Below are 25,407 nucleotides of genomic sequence, written 5' to 3'. Positions count from 1 at the left end.
AGAAATGCTGGACATGGATGGAGGGGAAGGGAGGAGTGAGGAAGGGGATGAGATGAGGGAAAAGGAAAAAGTAGAAAAACTGCACATGGATGAAGAAAATAGGCAGAAGCTGGATCCACTGGAAAGTCAAGTCTGTGGAGGACCCAGCTTTTACTTACGGACGTAGGACAAGAAATGAAGAAGAAAGGCAGAAAGTAAAGAAATAAATGGAAAGGATGCCCTGGAAACGGAGTTAAGAGGCCAGATAGCAGCAGAATCGGATACTGGGCCTGCTTGATCAGAAAAACAAAGTCACCAGACAACAAAGGTAGAAAAGATCATTTTATTTTCATTATAGTGTTTGGAATATGTCCACTTTGAGAATCAGGTGCTCAACATTAAAAGTTTATATTTATTTACTTATTTATGGCATTTTATCCCACATTAAACATGAATTAGGGTGTTTTGTGGCTGTACATGAGAATTGTGATATAATGATCCCTTGTTTCATATTGTTGACGGTCTGCATTTTCCGTATGGGTGGTATATTGGTGTATTAGGTTCTGCCCAGTGTAATATTTATGGTACAGTAAGGTTCTGAGTGTGTTTTTTTCACAAAGTTGTTGTTTTAATATAGGGGTCAGAGACCCCCAAGAAGGCTGGAGTGACCTTAAATCTGACTCCATCTCTAAATAGCACTAGTACTGGGGTAATCAAGGAGTTGTGAAGTTCTAAAAGGAATTGCCACTAAGAGAGATGTTAGGTCTAAGGAAAAGATACCAGCCTTATGACAAACTGATTACAAGTTATACAATGCAGCGAAAGATAGCTTGACACAGCAAAAGGATTTATACTTACAGCCTCTGATCATAAAGTGAAGTCCACAGAACATCATTTGGGATGAGGAGTTTATTTGCCAAGATACAAGTCAAATCAGTGATTGACAACATGCACGTACAATCAATTAGTTATAGGAATATAATAATCCAGCTGCAAACAGGTGTTAATTAGTTCCTAATCTTTTATAATTTCTCTTAACAATTAAAGGTTTTACATGGGAAAGCAATTAGGTAATTTGTCAATTCTGCTGGTCACATTGGTTTCCCTTGGAGAGAGAGAGTGCCAACCCTTCTCTCTAACTTAAACCAGTAAATACCCTGATTTTTATAGGAGCCCTCAGGATATGGATAATATGACAATAGATATACCTGATTGGATCTATGCTAATGTCATAGTTGTCACTGATTGGCTCATGCTAATGAGTAGCTTTTATCTTGCTAACATGGTTTTGTCTCTAGCTCGCTTGACCATAAATCTTAAGCAAGACCCTGCATCCAGCTACACCTTTCCTTTCTCACACCATGGCTGACCACAATCCTGCTCACAGGAAAGTCTCCCTCCCCTCTTGGACAGCTAGTTCCCTATTTTCTTTGCACCTGGCATGACTCACTCATTTCTCAACTTGTTTTTCTAACTTACATTAGAGAAAATTCCACTTTGTAACAGATACGACTTCCATCTTGTGCTGAAATCCTCCATTTTGTTTCCATATCTATTGACCTAACTTTTCCTAATTTAGCTTATTTAGGCCTCAATCCGGGCTACAAACTAGGCCATACTTTTCCAGTAAGCTCCCAGTTATGTCAGCCATCAGATTTCTGACTCAGCCAAGGTCTGTAATGGCCTGAGCTCTATGACTGGGCCCGCCACCATTCCAGTGGGGGGGGGGTCTCTGGCTGTACCATAATTATAAATTGTGCATAGTGTTTTGCAGTTGAGCGATTGTGGTTAGTATATGCTTTGAGCAACCACTTTATTCTTTGGCATATGATACATATCTAATATCTAAATGTAATAAAAGGTATTAATTGTGACTTTTATTTTTACTTATTTATTTTTTTCTGTGTGTTATCAGACAATTATGGATTTAAGCTCCACCCCTGGCTCCACCCCCTAACCCCACCCCCTTTAGCCTCCCCAAACAGTTGGGCCACCGACCGCCTATGCCCTTGCTCATCACAATATCCATGAAGTGCTGGTAGGATACTATCAGGCTCATTTTCAAAGCACTTAGCCTCCCAAAGTTCCATAGAAACCTATGGAACTTAGCCTCCCAAAGTGCTTTGAAAATATGCCTCTCAATAACTCAAAAATTAGGCAGTAATTATATCAATAATTTCTACTGGATCCAATACCATAATCATTCAAACATCATTCTATCCAGTTAAAGTTCATCCACCCTCCTTCCATAAAAGTGTAGAGTAATTCCCAAAATTTCAACTTCCTGATAAATAGAAATATATATTTTATTTCCTTTTCTTTGAATAGTCTCTACTAAGTGACCTCAGTGACACTCACCATCCACCACCCTCATAGGAATTACATGGAGGTATCATAGAGCGTCAATCATCTTCACCGGTACACTTTTCTCATATTGATTTTTAACTCCTTCAATAATTATTCATTGATTTACTTATCTTTTAGAAACTTTCATTAGTCGGACCAAGGGGTTCAAATGCCCGACATGTTTCGCTCGCTACACGAGCTTCCTCAAGGACAACCCCTATAGCAGAAAAACATCAGTCTCGTCTCTCCCCCAGCTTCCACATTTAACAGATAACTAGGGCAGAGACATTCTCTCTCCACCTTCCTTATAAATTCTGAATATCTTACCCTACAAACTTTCTCAGCGCCAGCTCTGCATACATTTCTTAACAGCAAAGATGGCGACAGCGTATTTTCAAATCTATTAAATACCATCCCTTTTCAGTGACGTATTAAGTCCCGCACCCGTGACTCCCCGGGCTTCAAAATTACATGAGGGACGCCCAATCCAATTCAGCATTTAAACCCAGAGGCATAACTGTTTGCAACTTAAAAATATACCATTGCTCTCTGTAGTTTAAAAGTTTTTCATCTGAGCCGCCCTCCCTCTTTTTTTCTAACACTTCTACAATTCTGGATAGAATGATGTTTGAATGATTAGGATACTATATAAGTCATTAGCATAGCATTCTGAAAAACTTTCTCCCAAAAGATTCCAATGTCTGAACTTCCCTCCCAGGGTGTATTCAGGAATGAGTCTTGAAACGTTTGGCCCTTTTGAGAGCAGATTTAACCACCACAGAATGGTGATGACGCAGCTGCTTCTCAAATCCAGCAGCCTTCTGGACTCTGTGCATAAAGTAAACCTTCTCACTGATAGGAGAAATGGGGGGGGGGGTGAAGGGGTGACTCCCACATTCTCATCTCAACCTCCTTCAGGATTCTGCGAATGGGCACTGTCACAGCCTCCTTGGGTGGGCTGAGAAATTGAATGATATCCAGTGCTTTGGTCCTTCGTTCCTCCTCCATTTCTAACTTAAGTGGGATGGAATGTACAATCTCCTTTACAAAATTGATGAATGAGAGCTCCTCTTGTGGGATCTTACATCCTGTGAATTGGAGAAGAATCTAAAGGAACACTCTAGTTCCTCCTCAGACTCCCAGGAGCGCTGTGAATCAGACTCATAAAAACATTCCAGAGAAGATTTTGAGTATCTGCCTGTTTCACAGTACTGAATAGCGAAGATACTTACCTGTACCAGGTATTCTTCAAGGACAGCAGGCTGATTGTTCTCACATGTGGGTCGACGTCCATGTCGGCCCAGGAACTGGCATTTTGCCAGCAAACTAAAACAAAGTTTTGCTAGAGACTTCTAGCGCACAAATCGAAGGCACCACGCATGCGCGGACGACTTCCCACCCGTCGCATGATTCCTCAGTTTAATCAAAAAGCATAGAAGCAACAAACAACAAGAACAACTCCAAAGGGAAGGAGGGCGGGTGTGTGAGAACAATCAGCCTGCTGTCCTCGGAGAATACCTACTACAGGTAAGTATCTTCGCTTTCTCCGAGGACAAGCAGGCTGCATGTTCTCACATGTGGGGTATCCTTAGCAACCAGGCTCACTCAAAACAATGAACATTGGTCAATTGGGCCTCACAACGGCGAGGACATAACAAAGATTGACCTGAAACCATAAACAACTAACTGAGAGTGCAGCCTAGAACAGAAGAAAAATGGGTCTAGGGGGGTAGAGTTGGATCCTAAACCCCAAACAGATTCTGCAGCACTGACTGCCCAAACTAACTGTTGCATCTGGTATCCTGCTGAAGGCAGTAGTGAGATGTGAATGTGTGGACTGATGACCACGTTGCAGCCTTGCAAATCTCCTCAATGGAGGCTGACTTTAAGTGAACCACTGATGCAGCCATGGCTCTAACATTATGAGCCATGACATGGCCCTCTAAAGACAGCTCAGCTTGGGCATAAGTGAAGGAAATGCAATCTGCTAGCCAATTGGAGATTGTGCATTTTCCGAAGGCGACTCCCCTCCTGTTGGGATTGAAATAAACAAACAACTGGGCGGACTGTCTGAACAGCTTTGTCCGCTCCACGTAAAAAGCCAATGCTCTCTTGCAATCCAAGGTATGCAAACTGCTTTCGCTAGGGCGGGTATGAGGACAGGGAAAAAATGTTGGCAAGACAATAGACTGGTTCAGATGGAACTCCAACACCACCTTCGGCAAGAACTTAGGGTGCCTGCGGAGGACTACTCTGTTGTGATGGAACTTGATATAAGGTGCATGCACTACCAAGGCCTGAAGCTCACTGACTCTATGAGCTGAAGTAACAGCCACCAAGAAAGCGAAGATACTTACCTGTAGCAGGTATTCTCCAAGGTCAGCAAGCTGATTGTTCTCACTGATGGGTCGGCGTCCACGGAGGCCCAGGAACGGAGATTTTTTCCAGCAAAAATCAGCAAACTTTGCAACAGCTTCCGGAGCGTGGGACAGACGCACCATGCCATCTTCCCACCCGAGCGCGTCCGTTCCCGCCTCAGTTATATCAAAAAGCAAATAAAGAACAACAACTCCTCCAAAGGGGAGGTGGGCGGGTTGGTGAGAACAATCAGCCTGCTGTCCTCGGAGAATACCTGCTACAGGTAAGTATCTTCGCTTTCTCCGAGGACAAGCAGGCTGCTTGTTCTCACTGATGGGGTATCCCTAGCCCCCAGACTCACTCAAAACAACAAAAGAAGGCCAATTGGGCCTCGCAACGGCGAGGACATAACAAAGATTGACCTACGAAGAAACATCTGAGAGTGTAGCCTGGAGTGTAGGAGTGGCCTAGTGGTTAGGGTGGTGGATTGGTCCTGGGGAACTGAGGAACTGAGTTCGATTCCCACTTCAGGCACAGGCAGCTCCTTGTGACTCTGGGCAAGTCACTTAACCCTCCATTGCCCCATGTAAGCCGCATTGAGCCTGCCATGAGTGGGAAAGCGCGGGGTACAAATGCAACAAAAAAAAAACCAGAATAAAAATGGGCCTAGGGGGGTGGAGTTGGATTCTAAACCCCGAACAGATTCTGCAGCACTGACTGCCCAAACCGACTGTCGCGTCGGGAATCCTGCTGAAGGCAGTAATGAGATGTGAATGTGTGGACTGATGACCACGTTGCAGCCTTGCAAATCTCTTCTATAGTAGCTGACTTCAAGTGGGCCACTGACGCTGCCATGGCTCGAACACTATAAGCCATGACATGACCCTCAAGAGTCAGCCCAGCTTGGGCGTAAGTGAAGGAAATGCAATCTGCTAGCCAATTGGAAATGGTGCGTTTCCCAACAGCGACTCCCCTTCTGTTGGATCAAAAGAAACAAACATTTGAGCGGACTGTCTGAAGGGGCGTGTCTGCTCCACATAGAAGGCCAATGCTCTCTTGCAACTGACGATCAGCAGGGCAAGTATGAGGACAGGGAAAAAATGTTGGCAAGGCAATTGACTGGTTCAGATGGAACTCCAACACCACCTTCGGCAAGAACTTAGGGTGTGTGCAGAGGACTACTCTGTTATGATGAAATTTAGTATAGGGAGGAGCATGGGCTACCAAGGCTTGCAGTTCACTGACTCTACGAGCTGAAGTAACAGCCACCAAGAAAATGACCTTCCAGGTCAAATACTTCAGATGGCAGGAATCCAGTGGCTCAAAAGGAGGCTTTATCAGCTGGGTGAAGACGACGTTGAGATCCCATGACACAGGAGGAGGTTTGACAGGGGGCTTTGACAAAAGCAAACCTCTCATGAAGCGAACAACTAAAGGCTGTCCAGAGATAGGCTTATCCTCCACACGGTAATGGAAAGCACTAATCGAACTAAGATGACCTCTTACGGAGTTGGTCTTGAGACCAGACTTTGACAAGTGTAGAAGATATTCAAGCAGGGTCTGTGTAGGACAACAGCAAGGATCTAGGGCCTTCCTGTCACACCAGATGGCAAATCTCCTCCATTTAAAAGAGTAACACCTCTTGGTGAAATCTTTCCTGGAAGCAAGCAAGACTCGAAAGACACCCTCAGACAGACCCAAGGAGGCGAATTCTACGCTCTCAACATCCAGGCCGTGAGGGCCAGAGACTGGAGGTTGGGATGCAGAAGCGCCCCCTCATTCTGAGTAATGAGGGCTGGAAAACACTCCAATCTCCACGGTTCTTTTGAGGACAATTCTAGAAGAAGAGGGAACCAAATCTGACGAGGCCAAAAGGGAGCAATCAGAATCATGGTTCTGCAATCTTGCTTAAGTTTCAGCAAAGTCTTCCCCACCAGAGGTATGGGAGGATATGCATACAGAAGGCCCTTCCCCCAATGCAGGAGAAAGGCATCTGAATCCAGTCTGTCGTGAACCTGAAGTCTGGAACAGAACTGAGGGACCTTGTGATTGAGCTGAGTGGCAAAAAGATCCACTGAGGGGGTGCTCCACTCTTGGAAGATCTTGCAAACCAAGCCCGAGTTGAGCGACCACTTGTGAGGTTGCATAATCCTGCTCAAACTGTCGGCCAGACTGTTGTTTACGCCTGACAGATACGTGGCTTGGAGAAACATGCCATGACGGCGAGCCCAAAGCCACATCTGAATGGCTTCCCGCCACAGGGGGCGAGATCCGGTGCCCCCCTGCTTGTTGATGTAATACATGGCAATCTGATTGTCTGTCTGAATTTGAATAATTTGATTGGAAAGCCTTTAGAGTGTTCCAGACTGCTCGCAACTCCAGGAGATTGATCTGAAGACCTGATTCCCGGAGGGACCAAGCTCCTTGAGTGTGGAGCCCATCTACATGGGCTCCCCAACCCAGGAGAGATGCATCCATGGTCAGCACTTTTAGAGGCTGAGGAATTTGAAAGGGACGTCCACAACTGAAGGGAATTGTGAAAATCAGTGGACAGCTGGATCACATCCTCTAGATTCCCAGCAGCTTGATACCACTGGGAAGCTAGGGTCCATTGAGCCAATCTCATATGAAGACACGCCATGAGAGTCACATGAACCATGGAGGCCATATGGCCTAGAAGTCTCAACATCTGCTGAGCCGTGACCTGCTGAGACGCTCTGGCCATGGAAACAACAGATGGTTGTCTGCCCTTGCCTCGGGGAGATAGGCATGAGCCGTCTGGGAGTCCAGCAGAGCTCCTATAAATTCTAGTTTTTGAACTGGAAGAAGGTGGGACTTCGGGTAATTTATCACAAACCCGAGTAGCTCCAGCAGTTGAATAGTCATCTGAATGGACTGTAGAGCTCCTGCCTCTGAGGTGTTCTTCACCAGCCAATCGTCAAGATAAGGGAACACATGCACTCCCAGTCTGTGTAGCGAAGCTGCAACTACCGCTAGGCATTTTGTAAATACCCTGGGCGCAGACGCAAGACCAAACGGCAGCACACAATACTGAAAATGCTGTGTTCCCATACGGAATCAAAGTTACTTCCTGTAAGCGAGAAGTATCAGGATGTGTGTATAAGCATCCTTTAAGTCCAGAGAGCATAGCCAATCGTTTTCCTGAATCATGGAAGAAGGGTGCCCAGGGAAAGCATCCTGAACTTTTCTCGGACTAGGAATTTGTTCAGGGCCCTTAGGTCTAGGATGGGAAGCATCCCCCCTGTTTTCTTTTCCACAAGAAAGTACCTGGAATAGAATCCCAGCCCTTCATGCCTGGGTGGAAGGGGCTCGACTGCATTGGCGCTGAGAAGGGCGGGGAGTTCCTCTGCAAGTACCTGTCTGTGCTGGAAGCTGAAGGACTGAGCTCCTGTTGGGCAATTTGGAGGTCTGGAGATCAAATTGAGGGAGTATCCTAACCGAACTATTTGAAGAACCCACCGGTCGGAGGTTATGAGAGGCCACCTTTGGTGAAAAACATTTAACCTCTCTCCGACTGGCAGATCGTCCGGCACAGGTACTTTTATGGCGTCTATGCTCAGCTGGAGCCAGTCAAAAGCCCGTCCCTTGCTTTTGCTGGGGAGCTGCAGGGGCTTGTCTGGGCGCACGCTGTTGATGCGAACAAGCATGCTGGGGCTGAGCCTGAGAAGGCTGTCGGGAAGGTGGATTGTACCTACGCTTACTGTAAGCATAGGGAGTAGTCCTCCTTCCCCATAAAAAACGTCTACCTGTTGAGGTAGATGCTAAAGGCGCCCGGTGGGAGAGCTTGTTGAGGGCGGCTTCCCGCTGGTGCAGCTGCTCTACCACCTGCTCGACTTTCTCGCCAAAAATATTATCCCCTGGCAAGGAACATCCACAAGCCGCTGCTGGGTTCGATTCTCCAGGTCAGAGGCACGCAGCCATGAGAGTCTGCGCATCACTATACCTTGAGCAGCGGATCTGGATGTAACATCAAAAGTGTCGTAAGCACCCCTGGACAGGAATTTACGACACGCCTTCAGCTGCCTGACCACCTCCTGAAAAGGCCTGGCGTGCTCCGGAGGGAGCTTGTCCACCAAGTCCGCCAGTTGGTTAACATTGTGGAGATAGTCTCTTTTCTGGTGGAGGGGAAGGATCAGAGTGAATCCCAAAGGACTCATCAGAAGAGAAGTACCTGGGATCCTCTTCTGATTCCCATGAATGCTCCTGCTCAGTATTGGACAGAACTTGAGTTAAGTGTGCTTCGACACTGAACCTGCCTTGACACCGAGGAACGATGTCCTCTAAGGCGATGTTGAGAGGCTGATGCCCAGTCCGACTGCAGCGAAGCTCCCTCCATCGACGTCGAAGGGGAGTCGACCAGGGTGGCAGCCGATGTGGATGCCACAAGCGGCATCATGGTTGGGGACCTCACCGCAGGCAAAGGGCCAGACACCACTGCAGCAGCAGGTACAGAAGGCGCAAGCACCCCCGACACCGAAGCTGACTGTCTTAGAAGTCCCTCCAGAAGTTCTGGAAACAAGGCCCGGATGCGCTTGTCGAGAGTCGCCATCGGAGAAGGCTACGGGGTCGATGGGACAGGCAGTATCAGAATCGGCGGAGGCTCGGGAGCAGCTACCGGGCTACTGGGAGGCCGACGCATCGGCACCTCCTGTATCGAGGGGGAGCGATCCTCTCGGCGCCGATGCTTTTCAGGTGCCGACTCTCTCGACGCCCCGGAGCTCCCGGTATCGTGTGTTGAAGGAGAACGATGACAGTGCTTCTTTGCCTTCGCTTGACGCCTGTCATCGAGACTCCTTGGTACTGATGAGGAAGACCTGGAATCCTCACGTCTCCTTGGGGCCGAGTCCGACGAAAGCCGGTCCCGGGGGGCCTGCATAACAGGAGGCCTAGAGGCAGATGGAGGCCCACTCGATGCCTCACTGCTCCCAGCGCGAGTTGGTCTCTCAGTAGCCATTACCTTTCTTCCCGACGTCGATGCTCCTGTCAATGTTGATGCCGATGTCGCTGACCTCGGTACCGATATCGATGGACCGGACTGAGCCCAAAAAGGTTTTTCTCGTTGGGCTTCTCGAGACGCTTGAGTCCATTTCTTCATACGAAGACTCAGACTACAAGCAGCAGGGCTATGGTCAGGCCCAAGGCACTGGATACACCAGGCATGGGTATCGGTACCTGAGATAGTCCAGTTGCACTGCGTACAATGCTTGAAGCCGCTGGGTGTCTTTGATGACATGGGAGGGAAAACGGCTTCGGCGAAATCAAACGCGATTGCGCCTTTGAAAAGAAAAAGGGGCACAAAAGAAGGCAAAGAACCCAGTCGTGCGGCCTGAAACTCGGCTGCATCAAAAAAGAAAGAAAACTTATAAAAAGGGACTAAAGTCAAGAAAAATAAGGGAAGAAGTTTTTTTTTTTTTTCAAGAGAATGATGAAAAAATAAAAGAAAACGAAAATGAACTAGCCATCAAAGGCTCAGTTTCCTGGGCCAAAAACAAAGAGAAGAGTTGAAACGTTGTCTCGCCGCCGCGGGCAAGAAAAAACTGTGGAAGCACACTCACGTGACGGGCGGGAAGTCGTCCACGCATGCGCGGTGTGTACGATTCAAGCACTAGAAGACTCTAGCAAAACTTTGTTTTATTTTGCTGCCAAAATGCCTGTTCCTGGGCCAACGAGGACATCAACCCACATGTGAGAACAAGCAGCCTGCTTGTCCTCGGAGAAACAAGTTTAGGCCTTGACTGGGGGTATCGAGACACTGTATTCCTGATGCACCAGCAAATCTTCCTCCCTTGATACACTGTAAATTAACATTGATGCAGCTGACATCAACTCCAAGACCCTTCAAGGCCAGCTGTAAAAGCTGTAGAATTGCATCAAGCAAAGAAGCACTCCACCTTTTCATGAACTTCTTCATGAGCTGCTCCTCAAAGGCTGCCACTGAAGAAGATGTGGGCATCAAAGTAAGAGTGATCACATCCCCCTGAGTTCCTTGGAAAGTACTGGAACCAGGTCACACCCTCTCTGTTGTCAAGGAGGATGAGCAGTATTATGTCAAGGTGATCTTGGTACCTCAATACTGTTGGTATTTCGATGAGAGGCAATGCTGCAGCACCTCTGCTTCTGCCTTAGGATTGGCATTGTGCTCCCTCAGCACTAATGAAGTTGAGGACGAATCCTTGTTCTTCAGGCAGAAATCAGATGATGACTGCTCCCAATGGTCTCTATTGATGCTCAATGTCAAGGGTGACCAAGATTTCTTATTATCGATGCATCCCCAGCTAGTGCAGCTTTGAGACAAATTGAGACCAATGTTTCCGATAAAATCTAACTAGAGATGCTACCATGAGGAGAACCACATGACAGCACAGGACTTATATGAAGAAATAAAATTTAAAACTTAAAAAAAAATTGTGCTAAGGTGACTGTGACAAAAATATGTCTGATCAGCTCCTAAGAAAACGAAGAGGTGCAAATGTATGTTTGAGCTATCTCAAAAACACTGTCTTAAATGCTGGGGAAAGTTCCTGGACAGGGTTCTGTCGGATGATGTCACCCCATGAGAACATTTCAATATCCTGCTTGTCCTTGGATAGCTAGTACTCACCGGGGTCAATCGCTGATTTCTAGCATTAATTCCCAAAAATGCTGCTGAAAATCATCTCTGATCATCTTAGCACTCTATGGATAGTGCCAAGGCAGTCCAGGGACAGAGCTAAGGCGGAGCCAGAAGCTATCTGTGTACTGCTAATATTCAGCACAGGCACCCAACTGACTATCTGGATAAGTTAGGAAAGCAAAATAGCTGTCCTAACTTATTACGTTGTAGCAGTAAATACAAGCGGTACTTGGATAACTTCTGGTGGCCAGCCTATACCCAGATATTTAGTGCTGCTATCCAGGTATTGGCCAGCACATAATATCCAGGCATAGATTAACACTATGGTCAGCATTTGAATTCAACTCTGATCACAATGTTTACATATTGGGGGCTCCAACAGTACTCGAAGCAATGGAGGGTTAAGTGGCGAACCCAAGGTCCAAAGGAGCATCAGTGAGAATTAAACCTGGCTTCCCTGGTTTTCAGCTCTCTGCTCTAACCATCAGACTGCTCACCTGCTCCTGTGATGCCTTAAAAAAGAAAGAAGGTCAGCTGTTCATAGCAATGCTTGATCACAAGGCCAGTGAGAAGGGAGCACAGAGAGGCGGTAAGAGCTGGGAAGGATAAAATTAGGAAGAGGCCCTGGAAGGCAAGTCTCAGCTATAAGATCATTTCTTGCTACTCCAAGAAATAATTTTCCATTCAGATGACCTTACTTCTCCAAAGCATCATAGGAATGGCTGTATTACGACTATAAATGTCTTTTCTGTGTACCTCTCTGTGTGCTGCACTGGTTTCCTTTTCTTCTACAAGACGTGTCAAATCAGCAATTGTTTTCTTAGCATTATCCAGATCCACCTTCCTGGCTGAGAGCTCATCATTGGTTTTGGAGAGCTTGTCTTTTGTTGAATGTAGCTGGGTAGAAAGGCATGTAACTTTCTCTAGGGCTTCATTCTTTTCAAGAATTGAAGCCTTCTGAAAGAAAAAAAAAGTTATGGCCCTCATTTTACAATCCCTATTCGCATTTGAGATGTGCATAAATTGGCACTGAAACATTTATCTTCCATATATGTCTAAGTCCCCCATTTTATAAAGCTGGGATATGTATGTCTCAAATCCAAGTACAAGCAAATGAAAAGAGGGTGTGTTCTGGGCAAATTTTGGGTGGGACAAGGGCACAACAGGTTGATGGAGTTTTAGTCCCCATTTCAGAAGGGTACTATAAGTCTATGTCCTAATAGATTGATGTTGGGAGTAACACCTCCTATCAAGCATGCTTAGGATTTGGGTAACAACTGCTACTGAGCAGCACTCTTCTGAAGGGACGGGGGAAAGGTTGCCCTCTTAATTCCCCCAATGGTTTTTGTCCCCCCCCCCCCCCCCCCAAATTCAAACTGGAAAAGGAAACTGGTCACTGTAACAACATTGGGATAATAACTGGTTATGTTTCTAAGAATGCAAAGATAGACGGTTATGTGCAGGCACATAACTGGCTATCTTTCTGATCTTAGAAACATAACTGGTTATGTGTTAGCTTTGAACCTATTGATATTATACATATTTATTTTTCTAAAATGGATGCTTATGCTGCATACACTTGGCGCATAAACATCCATTTCTCCTGAGTTTCAGAATAAGTTCTATGTCAGCAGATACTGTTCTAAAATATTGGTGAAACTTGAGACACATTGACCTGTATGTCTCAATTCCTACTTCAATGATCTATCTAATTGGTGATGAACATTCCAACCAAAAATACTAGATAGTGGAACATTATAGCTATGATGAAAAATGCACAAGGCAGAAAATGTTAAATTATAACACCTAGAAAACTCTTAGGGGGTCTTTTACTAAGGCGCGCTGGCGTTTTTAGCACACATTAAAAATAGGCATGCATTAAATGCTAAAAATGCCAATGTATTCCTATTGGCGTCTTTAGCATTTAGCATGTGCCTATTTTTAACGCGTACTAAAAACACCAGCGCACCTAAGTAAAAGACCCCCTTATTTACGCTATTGCACTGTGTTCTCACTGCAAAATATTAGTAGTTGAGTAATGGTGAGCAATCTCTCAAAATCTAAGGTTCATCCATATAAATTCAGTTTTATTTGGGTGGAGTATTAACTTATGCCCCCTTTCACAAAGCCATGCTAGTGGCTGCCAGTGCGGTAATGCCGACACAGCCCATTCAAGCTGAATGGGATGTTTTGGCATTACTGCGTGGCTTTGTAAAGGGGGGGGGGGGTGTTACTTAGTTTTGTCCAATGCTCCATTATTTTTATGCAACCAAAAAGACTACAAACAGCATCAACATTCCCAGACCACCCAGAAAAATAAAGCTGCATATTAGTATTGTAAAAGTAATGTCTTATGCCAATCTTATCAAATTCTTTAAACAATTTTAAATGAACCATCAGTAACAGAACTGAACCTTGAAGAGCCTCAAAAGAAAAAGGCCATGTAAAAGAGGAGTCTTCCACAGCCATATATTTGATTTGATTTATTAATTTTATATACTACTTAATACAACTAAGTTTTAAAATAAAAGAGTGATTTCTAATACAATAATCATACCTAAAAAAACAAAAGAAATATCAAGATCTTACAATCTTACAAATTAAAAAATAACAAGCCCCACAACAGAACTCCATCCAGTGGCATCTCTAGACAGAAATATTTGGGGTTGCAACAGGGGGTAAGCTAGGTATGAGGGGAGTGGCAGGCCAAAATGACATTTCTGCACATCAAAGCTGGTGGTGGTGGTGGTGGTGGTGGTGGTGGTGTGGGGGGGGGGGGGGAGCAGTATCAAAGCTGCTGCACCCAAGGAGAAGAAGGGAGGAAACTGTTGTACCAGAGTGGGCCCTGTGCTCAGAACTGCTTTTATCCAGTGCTTTTTTTCTAGAAAAAAAGTGCTGGTACTCATACAGGGCCAACCTTAGGAGATAGTGTGACTATCCATGGCTCTACCCCACAGTAGCCACATAGCCCTGTTACCAGCACCAGAGCATATAAAACAGCTAAAAATCTTGCAATTAAACTATTAGCCTGTAAAATAATGACCCTGACCTTGTACACTGGACCACCAAGGAATTGTTTGCTGGAAGCCTTCCTCATGAATAAATGATTGAAGTTTAGTTTTGCTTTAATTTTTCCTTGGGAAGATGGATAAAGGGGAAGTTAGGATAAGACAACTATACTACCCTATTATATTCTATCCTTTGTCTGCGTTGGGTTAGTTTCCATAATGTGGTAAATTGATTATGTTGTTTTACTTCCATTGTGGTAATGATGGTGTATCTTGATTGTAATGCATTTAGTTCTTATTGTATTTAATAAAAATAAAGTGGAAAAAAAGGGCATTAAAAGTTAAACACATAATCTGCATTCACAGAAGCCTTCTTGACACAACGGAAGGTACAGTGCAGAACCAGGACATTTCCCCATACTGCTAACCATACAAAACATATGTCTGATTTTGATGTCATCTCAATAACAGCAACATAAATGCTCTCCAGCACCAGGTATCTTGTAAAGTAGTACAAAACTCTACAGAAGCCACTCAGGACTTAAAGAACAAATCTACCATTTCATAACACCAACAACCTCCCAAACACACACAAGAATATACCTAGGGAAACTGTAAATACTGCAATGCGCCCTAGAACGTACACCGACTGGGAAACTGAACAAGCTGCATTACTACAGATTCCTACTCAGACACTTGGTTTCGAGGTCACACATGCAGAACAGAGATAGCCCCTCTTCAAATACAGGCAAAAATTAACTTGACAGCCCAAGAAGCCAGACTCTATATGCAGCACACTACCAGGAAAACAGAAACACATTTCCTCCTGTATACCATAAAATAAAGACAGCAGATGTACATTCTCAGATTGGACATATTTCAAACACTACAATGAAAATAAAATCATTTTTTCTATCTTTTTTGTCTTGTGAACTTGATTTTCTAATAATGCCGGTCCCACTCTCTGGTTCTGCTTCTCTCTATCTGTGCTCTTAACCAGAGACGTCAAGAGTGGCCAATCTCAATGAATAAAGATTTTCTCATGGGCCCCAGCCATGTCTAAAACTAGTTCTGGCAGATGCACATTCCAAAAATTGACATATTCCAATCAGCAAATTGAAAATAAAATTCTTTTTTTCTACCTTTGTTGTCTGCTCATTTTTTTTTTTTTTTTATTGTGTTGGTCCTAGTCTCTGGTTTCTGCTTTCCTCTTTCTTCTCTTAACTGTCTTGCCAGAGTCTCCTTGTCCATGTGGCACTTCTTTTCTTTCCATGTCTACCATCCATCTTCTCTCTGCATCCCTTTCTATCTGACCCAGGATCACCACTGTCTTCCCAGCATGTTGAGAATTTCCCATATCTGTGTCCCTATTCCCCCTCCCTCCCATGTGCCAGCCTCTCTCTCTCTCCCTTCTCTCCTGTCTCTTTCTCCTAGCCAACATTTCTCCCTCCTTCCCTCCCTCTGCCCCCAAGGGGTCCGGCAGGTGTTCCTCTCTCTTCCCTTGCTCCTGTTTTGTTTCCCTTTTACAGGTATAAGTGAGAGTGGGATGTCTGACCACGGAAATTCAAATCCTGGAAACAAGAATCTTAAACTTGTTTATTGATGAAAAGATTCGACACAACTGTTGTGTTTCGGCCGTCAGGCCTGCATCAGGAGTCTTGCTAAATAACGTGTCGTTTATTGAGTCTGTAAATGCACAGGAATGAAGAAATACTCAGACGCCAGGAAGAACAGCTGATATGTGCAGTAGGTAGCACGTGATATGATGATCTGTTGTACAGGTCTTTAGAAAGACCTTTGGTGATAAGCTTGCTAGTAGACAAATCGAGTGTCGTAAAAAGCTGTTCTTCCTGGTGTCTGAGTATTTCTTCATTCCTGTGCATTTACAGACTCAATAAACGACACGTTATTGAGCAAGACTCCTGATGCAGGCCTGACGGCCGAAACACAACAGTTGTGTCGAGTCTTTTCATCAATAAACAAGTTTTTTAATATTCTTGTTTCCAGGATTTGAATTTCAGTGGTCCAGAAGAAGAGGGAACCAGATCTGACGCGGCCAAAAAGGAGCAAGGTTGCACAGGATACCTTGTTAGAGGACAGTTGTATTCTGGATTGTTTTTTAGTAACAAGATGTATGATTAATTTAGGAATTTACATTATTAATATTTAGCAGCTAAGATAAATAAAGTGCTATATTTTTCCCAAAAACTGGGTGTCAGCCTCTGTGTCAGAATATCAGGAGGGGCAATTTGGACTGGGGAATAGGTCTGGAAGTTACACCTGGACATCTAGTGAGCCACTATCTGGATAGTGCTACCAAATATTTAGCCATTTCAACAATGGTCATTATCCGAGTAAATTACTTTGAATACTGAGCCAGACAACTAACTTCAGATCATCAAACAGTAGAAAAACAAAAAAACAAAAGGAAAAATAAACAAAAACAATCTACTAAATGCAATGAAACTTAAATACATGTAACTATCCAATTTTATTTTTCCAATTTTATTAATTGGTAGAGCAAAGGACCTCAGCAACTGGCCAAAACTTCACCATCATAGGTCTAGTAAAACTCCACCTAAACTATACAAGAAGCATTCTTAATGTTTCTAAACCAGTATGAGGGGGTGACATCAGGCATATACTTCCATCAACTGGAACATACCGTGGAGCCCTTGTGCTGAATTTGGAAGTTGAGTGGAGAACATTTCTTGATTGGGTCTTTTTTTTTAAAGTTTTTATGGTCTGTCAGAGTGGCTTTTCTTATGTTCTTAGGTCATATGATTTCTAAATATCCTGAGGTATCTTAGTCCACACTCAGTTAAGCAGGAAAGCATTTCTTACTAAGAAGCAAGCTGTTCTTGCTTAGAGAGCAAAATTTGTCAAAATATCTAACAAGAATTAAGATTAATGGGGGTTAAATATGTATTCTGAGCCCGATCTACTGGATTTTATGTTTTCAACATATTGATTAAACCAGGCAATGGGGAAGTCCAATCTTGAGTCTAGATTTTTTTTGGCTTATGAGTTTACACATTGATTTTTTTCTTTGTAAGTAATGCAAATCACAATAAAGAAAAGTTTAGGAACTTCTTGGCTCGGGGAGGTGTGTCCAAGATTAGCAGGCACAATATAGTTCTCGTTATTCATCAACTGTAGTTAAGAACAAGGGAAAATTCCAGTGTGAAGACATCAGTAACTCCAGGCCCCCATTGATACCTTTGTCATTCAAGGTGCAGCAGTGGCCTAGCCACAGGTGGGCCTGGGTGGGCCTGGGTGGGCCCCCACCCAACAGCAGCACATATTTAGCGGTAGCTGCTGGGGATCCCATGCTCTGCCAACTGAAGACAACCCCCTGATGGTAACGAAAATGGTACTCTCCATGATACTGGCACCTGCTCATGCTCAGTTTTCAGTGCATGCCTGCTGCAGACTGCCAAGGTGGAAAGAAGTGCTTTCCCACCAGCTGAGATATTTTTTTGGTGCCCACCCACTTCTTGCCTAGGCCCACCCAAAATCTGTTGTCTGGCTACGCCCCTGAGGTGCAGTCTCTTCAGTTCCAGTTGATGCCTCATTGATATTGCAGAGGAGTTTGGAGAGCCCCTTCTTGTCCCTAGAAGCTGTTTAGTTCTATCCCAGGGAACAGGTGCCCCAAAGCCACAACCAGCGAGACATGGGCCTGATGAATGTGTTAGTGCCTGTTGATGATGCACTGTGTCAGATAGCCTTGATGATGCAGAGAGAGGATGCAAAGTGTGATGGTTCTGGTCAATGTATGAAGTCTGCAGATTATCTTGTGGTGGATAAGTTCCGTGCTTGCTGGAATGGGGAACAGGTATGAGAAATGTGAACGACATCTGTGAGCCCCACTTCTGCTACATTAACGTTGAAGCAATGAAACTTTATGGGATGCAATTCGGGGTATGCAGCACTCCCTTTCTGCACAAATTCAAGCCTGGTTCCATCAGATTATCCAGTTGTCCAGAGGCCCTATTCAAGTTAAAAATTAATTAGTTATGACTGAAACAAGAATGGAGGAATATGGCAGAGTCGAAAGCTGGAATAATATGGTTCTATTCAGATAAAAGAAAGTTTGAATATGTATGGGAAAATAGGAAATTTGGAAAATATAATCCTAAACATTTGACCATTTCAGCTTATGACATGTGTAAAAATATCTTCTTGAGGTAGTTAAGGTGCCTGAGACCTTTTTCCCTCCCTAATCAAAAATGCATTACCTCCCGTAAGGGAATAAACAATCAGCTGCTGCAAGTCAGCAGTTGGAGCTATCTTTGATAATTTACATATAGCTAATATCCTGAAAAGGCTAGGGGTTGGGATAGTGATGCCTTCCAAATTAATAGTTCTGTTTACTTTGGATACAGATAGGGAATGGCTATTGAAAATGTTCTTGAAGGTAAGGGAAAGGGAATTGGGACTTGATATACCGCCATTCTGAGGTTTTTGCAACTACATTCAAAGAGATATTTTGCTTTTGAATTGCAAAATATGAATGTTTGCAGATGTAGCTCATGCCACTGAAAACAAGAGAAAGTAGGAGTTAGGATAGCTCTTCAAGAACACACCACAGAACCAAAGTTGTTAGAAGTTATTGATGGTTAATACACACACAAACTTGAAAGACTCAACACGGAACAGTGTTTTGGCAAAAACTGTCTGCATCAGCAGTCTAAAACAATAAATACATATGAAATTTATAAACATTAGAATAGCAAGTGAAACACAGAAATGTAGACAAATAATTATACATGAACAAATAATACATATGGAATATTGAAAAAAACAATCAACTGAAATAAAATACAATAAATGTGGAGGAACATAAAACACATCATAATAATAAGTAAAATCATATATACTTGTGCATATACAGTGGGGGAAATAAGTATTTGATCCCTTGCTGATTTTGTAAGTTTGCCCACTGACAAAGACATGAGCAGCCCATAATTGAAGGGTAGGTTATTGGTAACAGTGAGAGATAGCACATCACAAATTAAATCCGGAAAATCACATTGTGGAAAGTATATGAATTTATTTGCATTCTGCAGAGGGAAATAAGTATTTGATCCCTCTGGCAAACAAGACCTAATACTTGGTGGCAAAACCCTTGTTGGCAAGCACAGCGGTCATACGTCTTCTGTAGTTGATGATGAGGTTTGCACACATGTCAGGAGGAATTTTGGTCCACTCCTCTTTGCAGATCATCTCTAAATCATTAAGAGTTCTGGGCTGTCGCTTGGCAACTCGCAGCTTCAGCTCCCTCCATAAGTTTTCAATGGGATTAAGGTCTGGTGACTGGCTAGGCCACTCCATGACCCTAATGTGCTTCTTCCTGAGCCACTCCTTTGTTGCCTTGGCTGTATGTTTTGGGTCATTGTCGTGCTGGAAGACCCAGCCACGACCCATTTTTAAGGCCCTGGCGGAGGGAAGGAGGTTGTCACTCAGAATTGTACGGTACATGGCCCCATCCATTCTCCCATTGATGCGGTGAAGTAGTCCTGTGCCCTTAGCAGAGAAACACCCCCAAAACATAACATTTCCGCCTCCATGCTTGACAGTGGGGACGGTGTTCTTTGGGTCATAGGCAGCATTTCTCTTCCTCCAAACACGGCAAGTTGAGTTCATGCCAAAGAGCTCAATTTTTGTCTCATCTGACCACAGCACCTTCTCCCAATCACTCTCGGCATCATCCAGGTGTTCACTGGCAAACTTCAGACGGGCCGTCACATGTGCCTTCCGGAGCAGGGGGACCTTGCGGGCACTGCAGGATTGCAATCCGTTATGTCGTAATGTGTTACCAATGGTTTTCGTGGTGACAGTGGTCCCAGCTGCCTTGAGATCATTGACAAGTTCCCCCCTTGTAGTTGTAGGCTGATTTCTAACCTTCCTCATGATCAAGGATACCCCACGAGGTGAGATTTTGCGTGGAGCCCCAGATCTTTGTCGATTGACAGTCATTTTGTACTTCTTCCATTTTCTACTATGGCACCAACAGTTGTCTCCTTCTTGCCCAGCGTCTTACTGATGGTTTTGTAGCCCATTCCAGCCTTGTGCAGGTGTATGATCTTGTCCCTGACATCCTTAGACAGCTCCTTGCTCTTGGCCATTTTGTAGAGGTTAGAGTCTGACTGATTCACTGAGTCTGTGGACAGGTGTCTTTCATACAGGTGACCATTGCCGACAGCTGTCTGTCATGCAGGTAACGAGTTGATTTGGAGCATCTACCTGGTCTGTAGGGGCCAGATCTCTTACTGGTTGGTGGGGGATCAAATACTTATTTCCCTCTGCAGAATGCAAATAAATTCATATACTTTCCACAATGTGATTTTCCGGATTTAATTTGTGATGTGCTATCTCTCACTGTTACCAATAACCTACCCTTCAATTATGGGCTGCTCATGTCTTTGTCAGTGGGCAAACTTACAAAATCAGCAAGGGATCAAATACTTATTTCCCCCACTGTAAGGGCCACGTTTATATTACAATATCCTTGTAAATATGTAATTACCTTTCACGGTCCTATGTGCATTTTTTTTACTATATTATTTGTCAATGTTTGTTTCTAAAAAGATAGCTATATCTTCTGTTCTCTCTATCTAATGTAAAACCTCGAGCATCCTTATAGTTAGGTTGAGACTGCTGTCCTGCTATAGCTCTTCCATGTATTTCTTTTTCATTTATTTCTTGTCTATTTGTTCTGTATCTGTCTACAAATAGTTGACTGAATTAAGGATTTGCAATGTACTTTTTTTCACTTTTTCCTATTGTTTTGATCAGGCAGTTTTCTTGTACTTTTCTTTTGAGCAATTGCTATGGCTTGTAATTTTGTTTCATAATAAAAAATATAAATGGAAAAAAGTTTAGGATTAAGAAGCACATCAAGGGTAGAAACATTTTTCTTGTTAACCAGTTAGCTGTGCAGGAAGGGACAGCATGGCAAGCACTGATTTCAGTAGGGATCTGTAAGTATAAAGGGTCATATGCTGTTCCTAGGGCCTATAAGTGTTCCATCTGCCACTACAGGCCTACAGGGCAGTTTATCATCCTTTTTTTATCATCACAGGCCCAGTTTTGCCACCATCAGTGTCTGCATATAACAAGGAGGTTAAATTGAGAACAGGAGAAGGTACGAGGCTATCTAGCCCATTATACTGGTTGAAGCCAATAGGCGTAGCTTGCTGGCAGTACTACAAGTACACCCAAAACAATAGCAAACACTACTGAAAGCAATAGTAAAAGATTATTAGAACTAATGGACTGCCTATGCATGGTCAATTTATAAAAAGTCAAAAGCGTTCCAGTTGGATAGGCAGTGCCTTAAAAGGTAGAGAACAAAATATATTTTTTTTATTTTTACTTATTTGACAGTTTTTTAATTTATTTGAAAGCATCCCATATATATAAATATCATGAAAGCAAAACTGAATATCACTAAAACAGCTTCAAAACTTATTGTAGCTGTGAAAACAGCACTAATAAAGGCTGTATTTTGTGCTCATTTTTCTACACTGTTCTATACAAGACAGTAATACATGACCAAATTTTAGTGAGGATGTCCTGTTTAGGGGAAGGGAAATGGGACTTGCTATACCGCCTTTCTTAGGTTTTTGCAACTACATTCAAAGTGGTTTACATATATTCAGGTACTTATTTTGTACCAGGGGCAATTGAGGGTTAAGTGACTTGCCCAGAGTCACAAGGAGCTGCAGTGGGAATTGAACTCAGTTCCCCAGGATCAAAGTCCACTGCACTAACCACTAGGCTACTCCTCCACTTACTGATGGGTTCATCTTAACTGTTGTTGTAATCTGCCTTGAGAAGCCTGGTGTTACAAAGATTGGAAGTAAAATTAAACTCTCCTTTCACTGGGGCACATAGAATCACATCTTCAACTCATCTCTTTTATACACATGGATTATTCTGTTTTGAGCATGTTTCAGGGACAAGTGGTTTTCACAAGACTCAGGTTCAAAACTGCTTGTTTAGTTTTTCAAATCTTACAGAGTTTCACCTCTGAACTGCTAAGACCACACTTCACAATGTGTGGTCCAGTCTAGCAGACTGAAAGAATTGATACTAGTGTCACTGTTTCAAAAGATAATTCGAAATCAGAAGATTTTCAGTTCTCTATTCCCTGTACTTGGAAATAAAATATGGAGCTCTCTAGTAATTGCCATTAGAACAGAGAACAAGATTAAATACAAATGCTATCAACAATAAAGAATGACAATGTGGATGCCGCAGCTCACAGGTTTGTTTGCTTTGTTTTGAATGTACCCAGAATGACGGCTGCACAGGGTAGGGGAAACATAGCCTAACCTAGGTGGCTTCAACTTTTTGACGTCCGTCTCTTCTATTAAACCTCCTTGGCATATAGGAAGGCAGTACAACCAAAAGTTGGAGATGTGATGATAATAAAAAAATAAAACAACACTTCAAAGGACCAATGGAAAGAAGGCATAGAGAGAATGTAGTGGTTGCAAAGGAGAAAGACAGAAAAAAGGCCCTAGAAGACAGGATCATTTTCTGCTATTTCACAGTAGTATTTTCCTTTCAAATGACCTTATTTCTTCAAAGCAGCACAGGGGTTGCAAGACCGGAATCGAGATAATCTACTATATCCCTAAAGGTCTCTATGTACCTCTCTGTTTGCCTTACAGATTCTCTTTTCTTCCACAGAAGTCATCAAATCAGCAATGGTTTTCTCAGCTGTTTTCAGGTCTTTCTTCCTGATAGTGAGCTCATCTGTGGTTTTGGATAGCATTTGTTTTGTTGAATCCAACTGGCAAGTAAGGTATGCAACTTTCTCTAAGGCCTCATTCTTTTCAAGAACTGCAACCATCTGGGGAAACAAATACCAGTAAATGCTTTCATATCTATTACAAATGAGTAGCATAATATCTATAATAAGCAATGCACATGCTAGGAAATGCAAAGTTATGACCAGTTTGAAAATCTTAGTACACTATTTTGCTGTGCTGACATAAAAATATTAATACTTGAGTATTTAATGATAGAACACTCTCTTCAATTTAAGTTGGAGGCTCGCTCATAAAACTCCAACATTTGAGGGAGGATTGCGAAAAATTAGAAGAGGACCTTACAAGACTGGGAGACTGGGCGTCTAAATGGCAGATGACGTTTAATGTGAGCAAGTGCATAGTGATGCATGTGGGAAAGAGCAACCCAAATTATAGCTACGTCATGCAAGGATCCACATTAGGAGTCACCGACCAAGAAAGGAACCTAAGTGTCGTCGTTGATGATATGTTCAAACCTTCTGCTCAGTGTGCTGCTGCAGCTAAGGAAGCAAATACAATGTTAGGTATTATTAGGAAAGGAATGGAAAACAAAAATGAGGATGTTATAATGCCTTTGTATTGTTCCATGGTGCGACAGCACTTCGAATATTGTGTTCAATTCAGGTCGCCACATCTCAAAAAAAGATATAGTGGAATTAGAAAAGGTGCAGAGAAGGGTGACGAAAATGATAAAGAGGATAGAACGACTTCCCTATGAGGAAAGGCTAAAGCGGCTGGTGCTCTTCTGCTTGGAGAAAAGATGGCTGAGGGGAGATATGATAGAGGTCTATAAAATAACGAGTGGAGTGGAACAGGTAGATGTGAATCGTTTGTTTACTCTTTCCAAAAATACTAGGACTATTGGGCATGCGATGAAGCTACAAAGTAGTAAATTTAAAACGAATCGGAGAAAATGTTTCTTCACTCAACGAATAATTCAACTCTGGAATTCGTTGCCAGAAAATGTGGTAAAGGCGGTTAGCTTAGCAGAGTTTTTAAAAGGTTTGGACAGCTTCCTAAAGGAAAAGTTCATAGACCATTATTAAATTGGACTTGGGGAAAATCCACTATTTCTGGGATAAGCAGCATAAAATGTTTTGTACTTTTTCTGGGATCTTGCCAGGTATTTTTTACCTGGATTGGCCACTGTTGGAAACAGGATGCTGGGCTTGATGGACCTTGAATATTGTGTTCAATTCTGGTCACCGCATCTCAAAAAAGATATAGTGGAATTAGAAAAGGTGCAGAGAAGGGCAAAGAAAATGATAAAGGGGATGGGACAACTTCTTTATGAGGAAAGGCTAAAGCGGCCAGGGCTCTTCAGCTTGGAGAAAAGGCAGCTGAGGGGAGATATGATACAGGTCTATAAAATAATGAGTGGAGTTGAACGGGTAGATGTGAAGCGTTTGTTCACGCTTTCCAAAAATACCAGGACTAGGGGGCATGCGATGAAGCTACAATGTAGTAAATTTAAAATGAATCGGAGAAAAATGTTCTTCACTCAACGTGTAATTAAACTCTGGAATTCGTTGCCAGAGAATGTGGTAAAAGCGGTTAGCTTAGCGGAGTTTTTTTGTACTTAAATTTGTTTATTGTTTTTAAACATTTAATAAGAACACACTTTTTAATGTAATACAGCCATATAACATTCCAAAGAAAATTAATAATATTTTAAGAAGAAAAAAGAAAAGAAAAGCAAACATTCAATAACTTCCTCTTAACATAGTAGTTATTGCCTCCTTAGACCACATTAATTATGGGGGGGGGGGGGGGTGGAAATGAATTAGAGAAGATTTATAATACATAGTAAATCAAAAGTAACACAGTGGCATAACTTTACCCTATTTATACTTATAACTGTTTTGAATCAAGAAATGATATTAGGTGATCCGGTGAATAAAAGGTGTATTTAACCTGGCCCAGCTTTACAATGCATTTACACGGATATGCCAAAAAGAATATCCCTCCTATTGCAGATGTTCTAGATTTCAATGCCAAAAAGACTTTTCTTCTAAGTTGAGTAGACTTCGTGACATCGGGGAAGATCTGAACCTTAATACCACCAAAACAGGTCTTTGAATTTTTAAAATAAAGTCTCATTATATTATTTAGGTACTGTTCAAAAATCAATGACACAATCAAAGTGGATCTTACTGCTGTTTCATCTAGGGTTTGTTCCAGTATAGCTGATATGTTATGGGTATCCAAATTTGCGTTGTGAGGTTGTTGTTCTTTCTCCATTTCTCCTTTGGGAATAGGA

The 25,407-nt window shown here is 43.0% G+C and overlaps 1 protein-coding gene across 1 annotated transcript in view; it reads right to left on the bottom strand.

Moving 5' to 3' along the window:
- CCDC158 (coiled-coil domain containing 158) overlaps positions 1-25,407 on the bottom strand; it is a 1,152,460-nt gene that overhangs the window by 552,602 nt on the left and 574,451 nt on the right. Inside the window, exons 16-17 of the mRNA XM_030192135.1 lie at positions 22,988-23,188; positions 12,074-12,274 (exon numbers count right to left, since the gene is read on the bottom strand). Of these exons, the coding sequence (XP_030047995.1) occupies positions 12,074-12,274; positions 22,988-23,188 (402 nt within the window). The remainder of the gene's footprint in view (positions 1-12,073; positions 12,275-22,987; positions 23,189-25,407) is intronic.

Source organism: Microcaecilia unicolor, chromosome 2 (assembly GCF_901765095.1).
Source record: "Microcaecilia unicolor chromosome 2, aMicUni1.1, whole genome shotgun sequence".
Lineage (NCBI taxonomy): Eukaryota > Metazoa > Chordata > Amphibia > Gymnophiona > Siphonopidae > Microcaecilia > Microcaecilia unicolor.
This window is presented reverse-complemented; position numbering and strand designations above follow the sequence as displayed.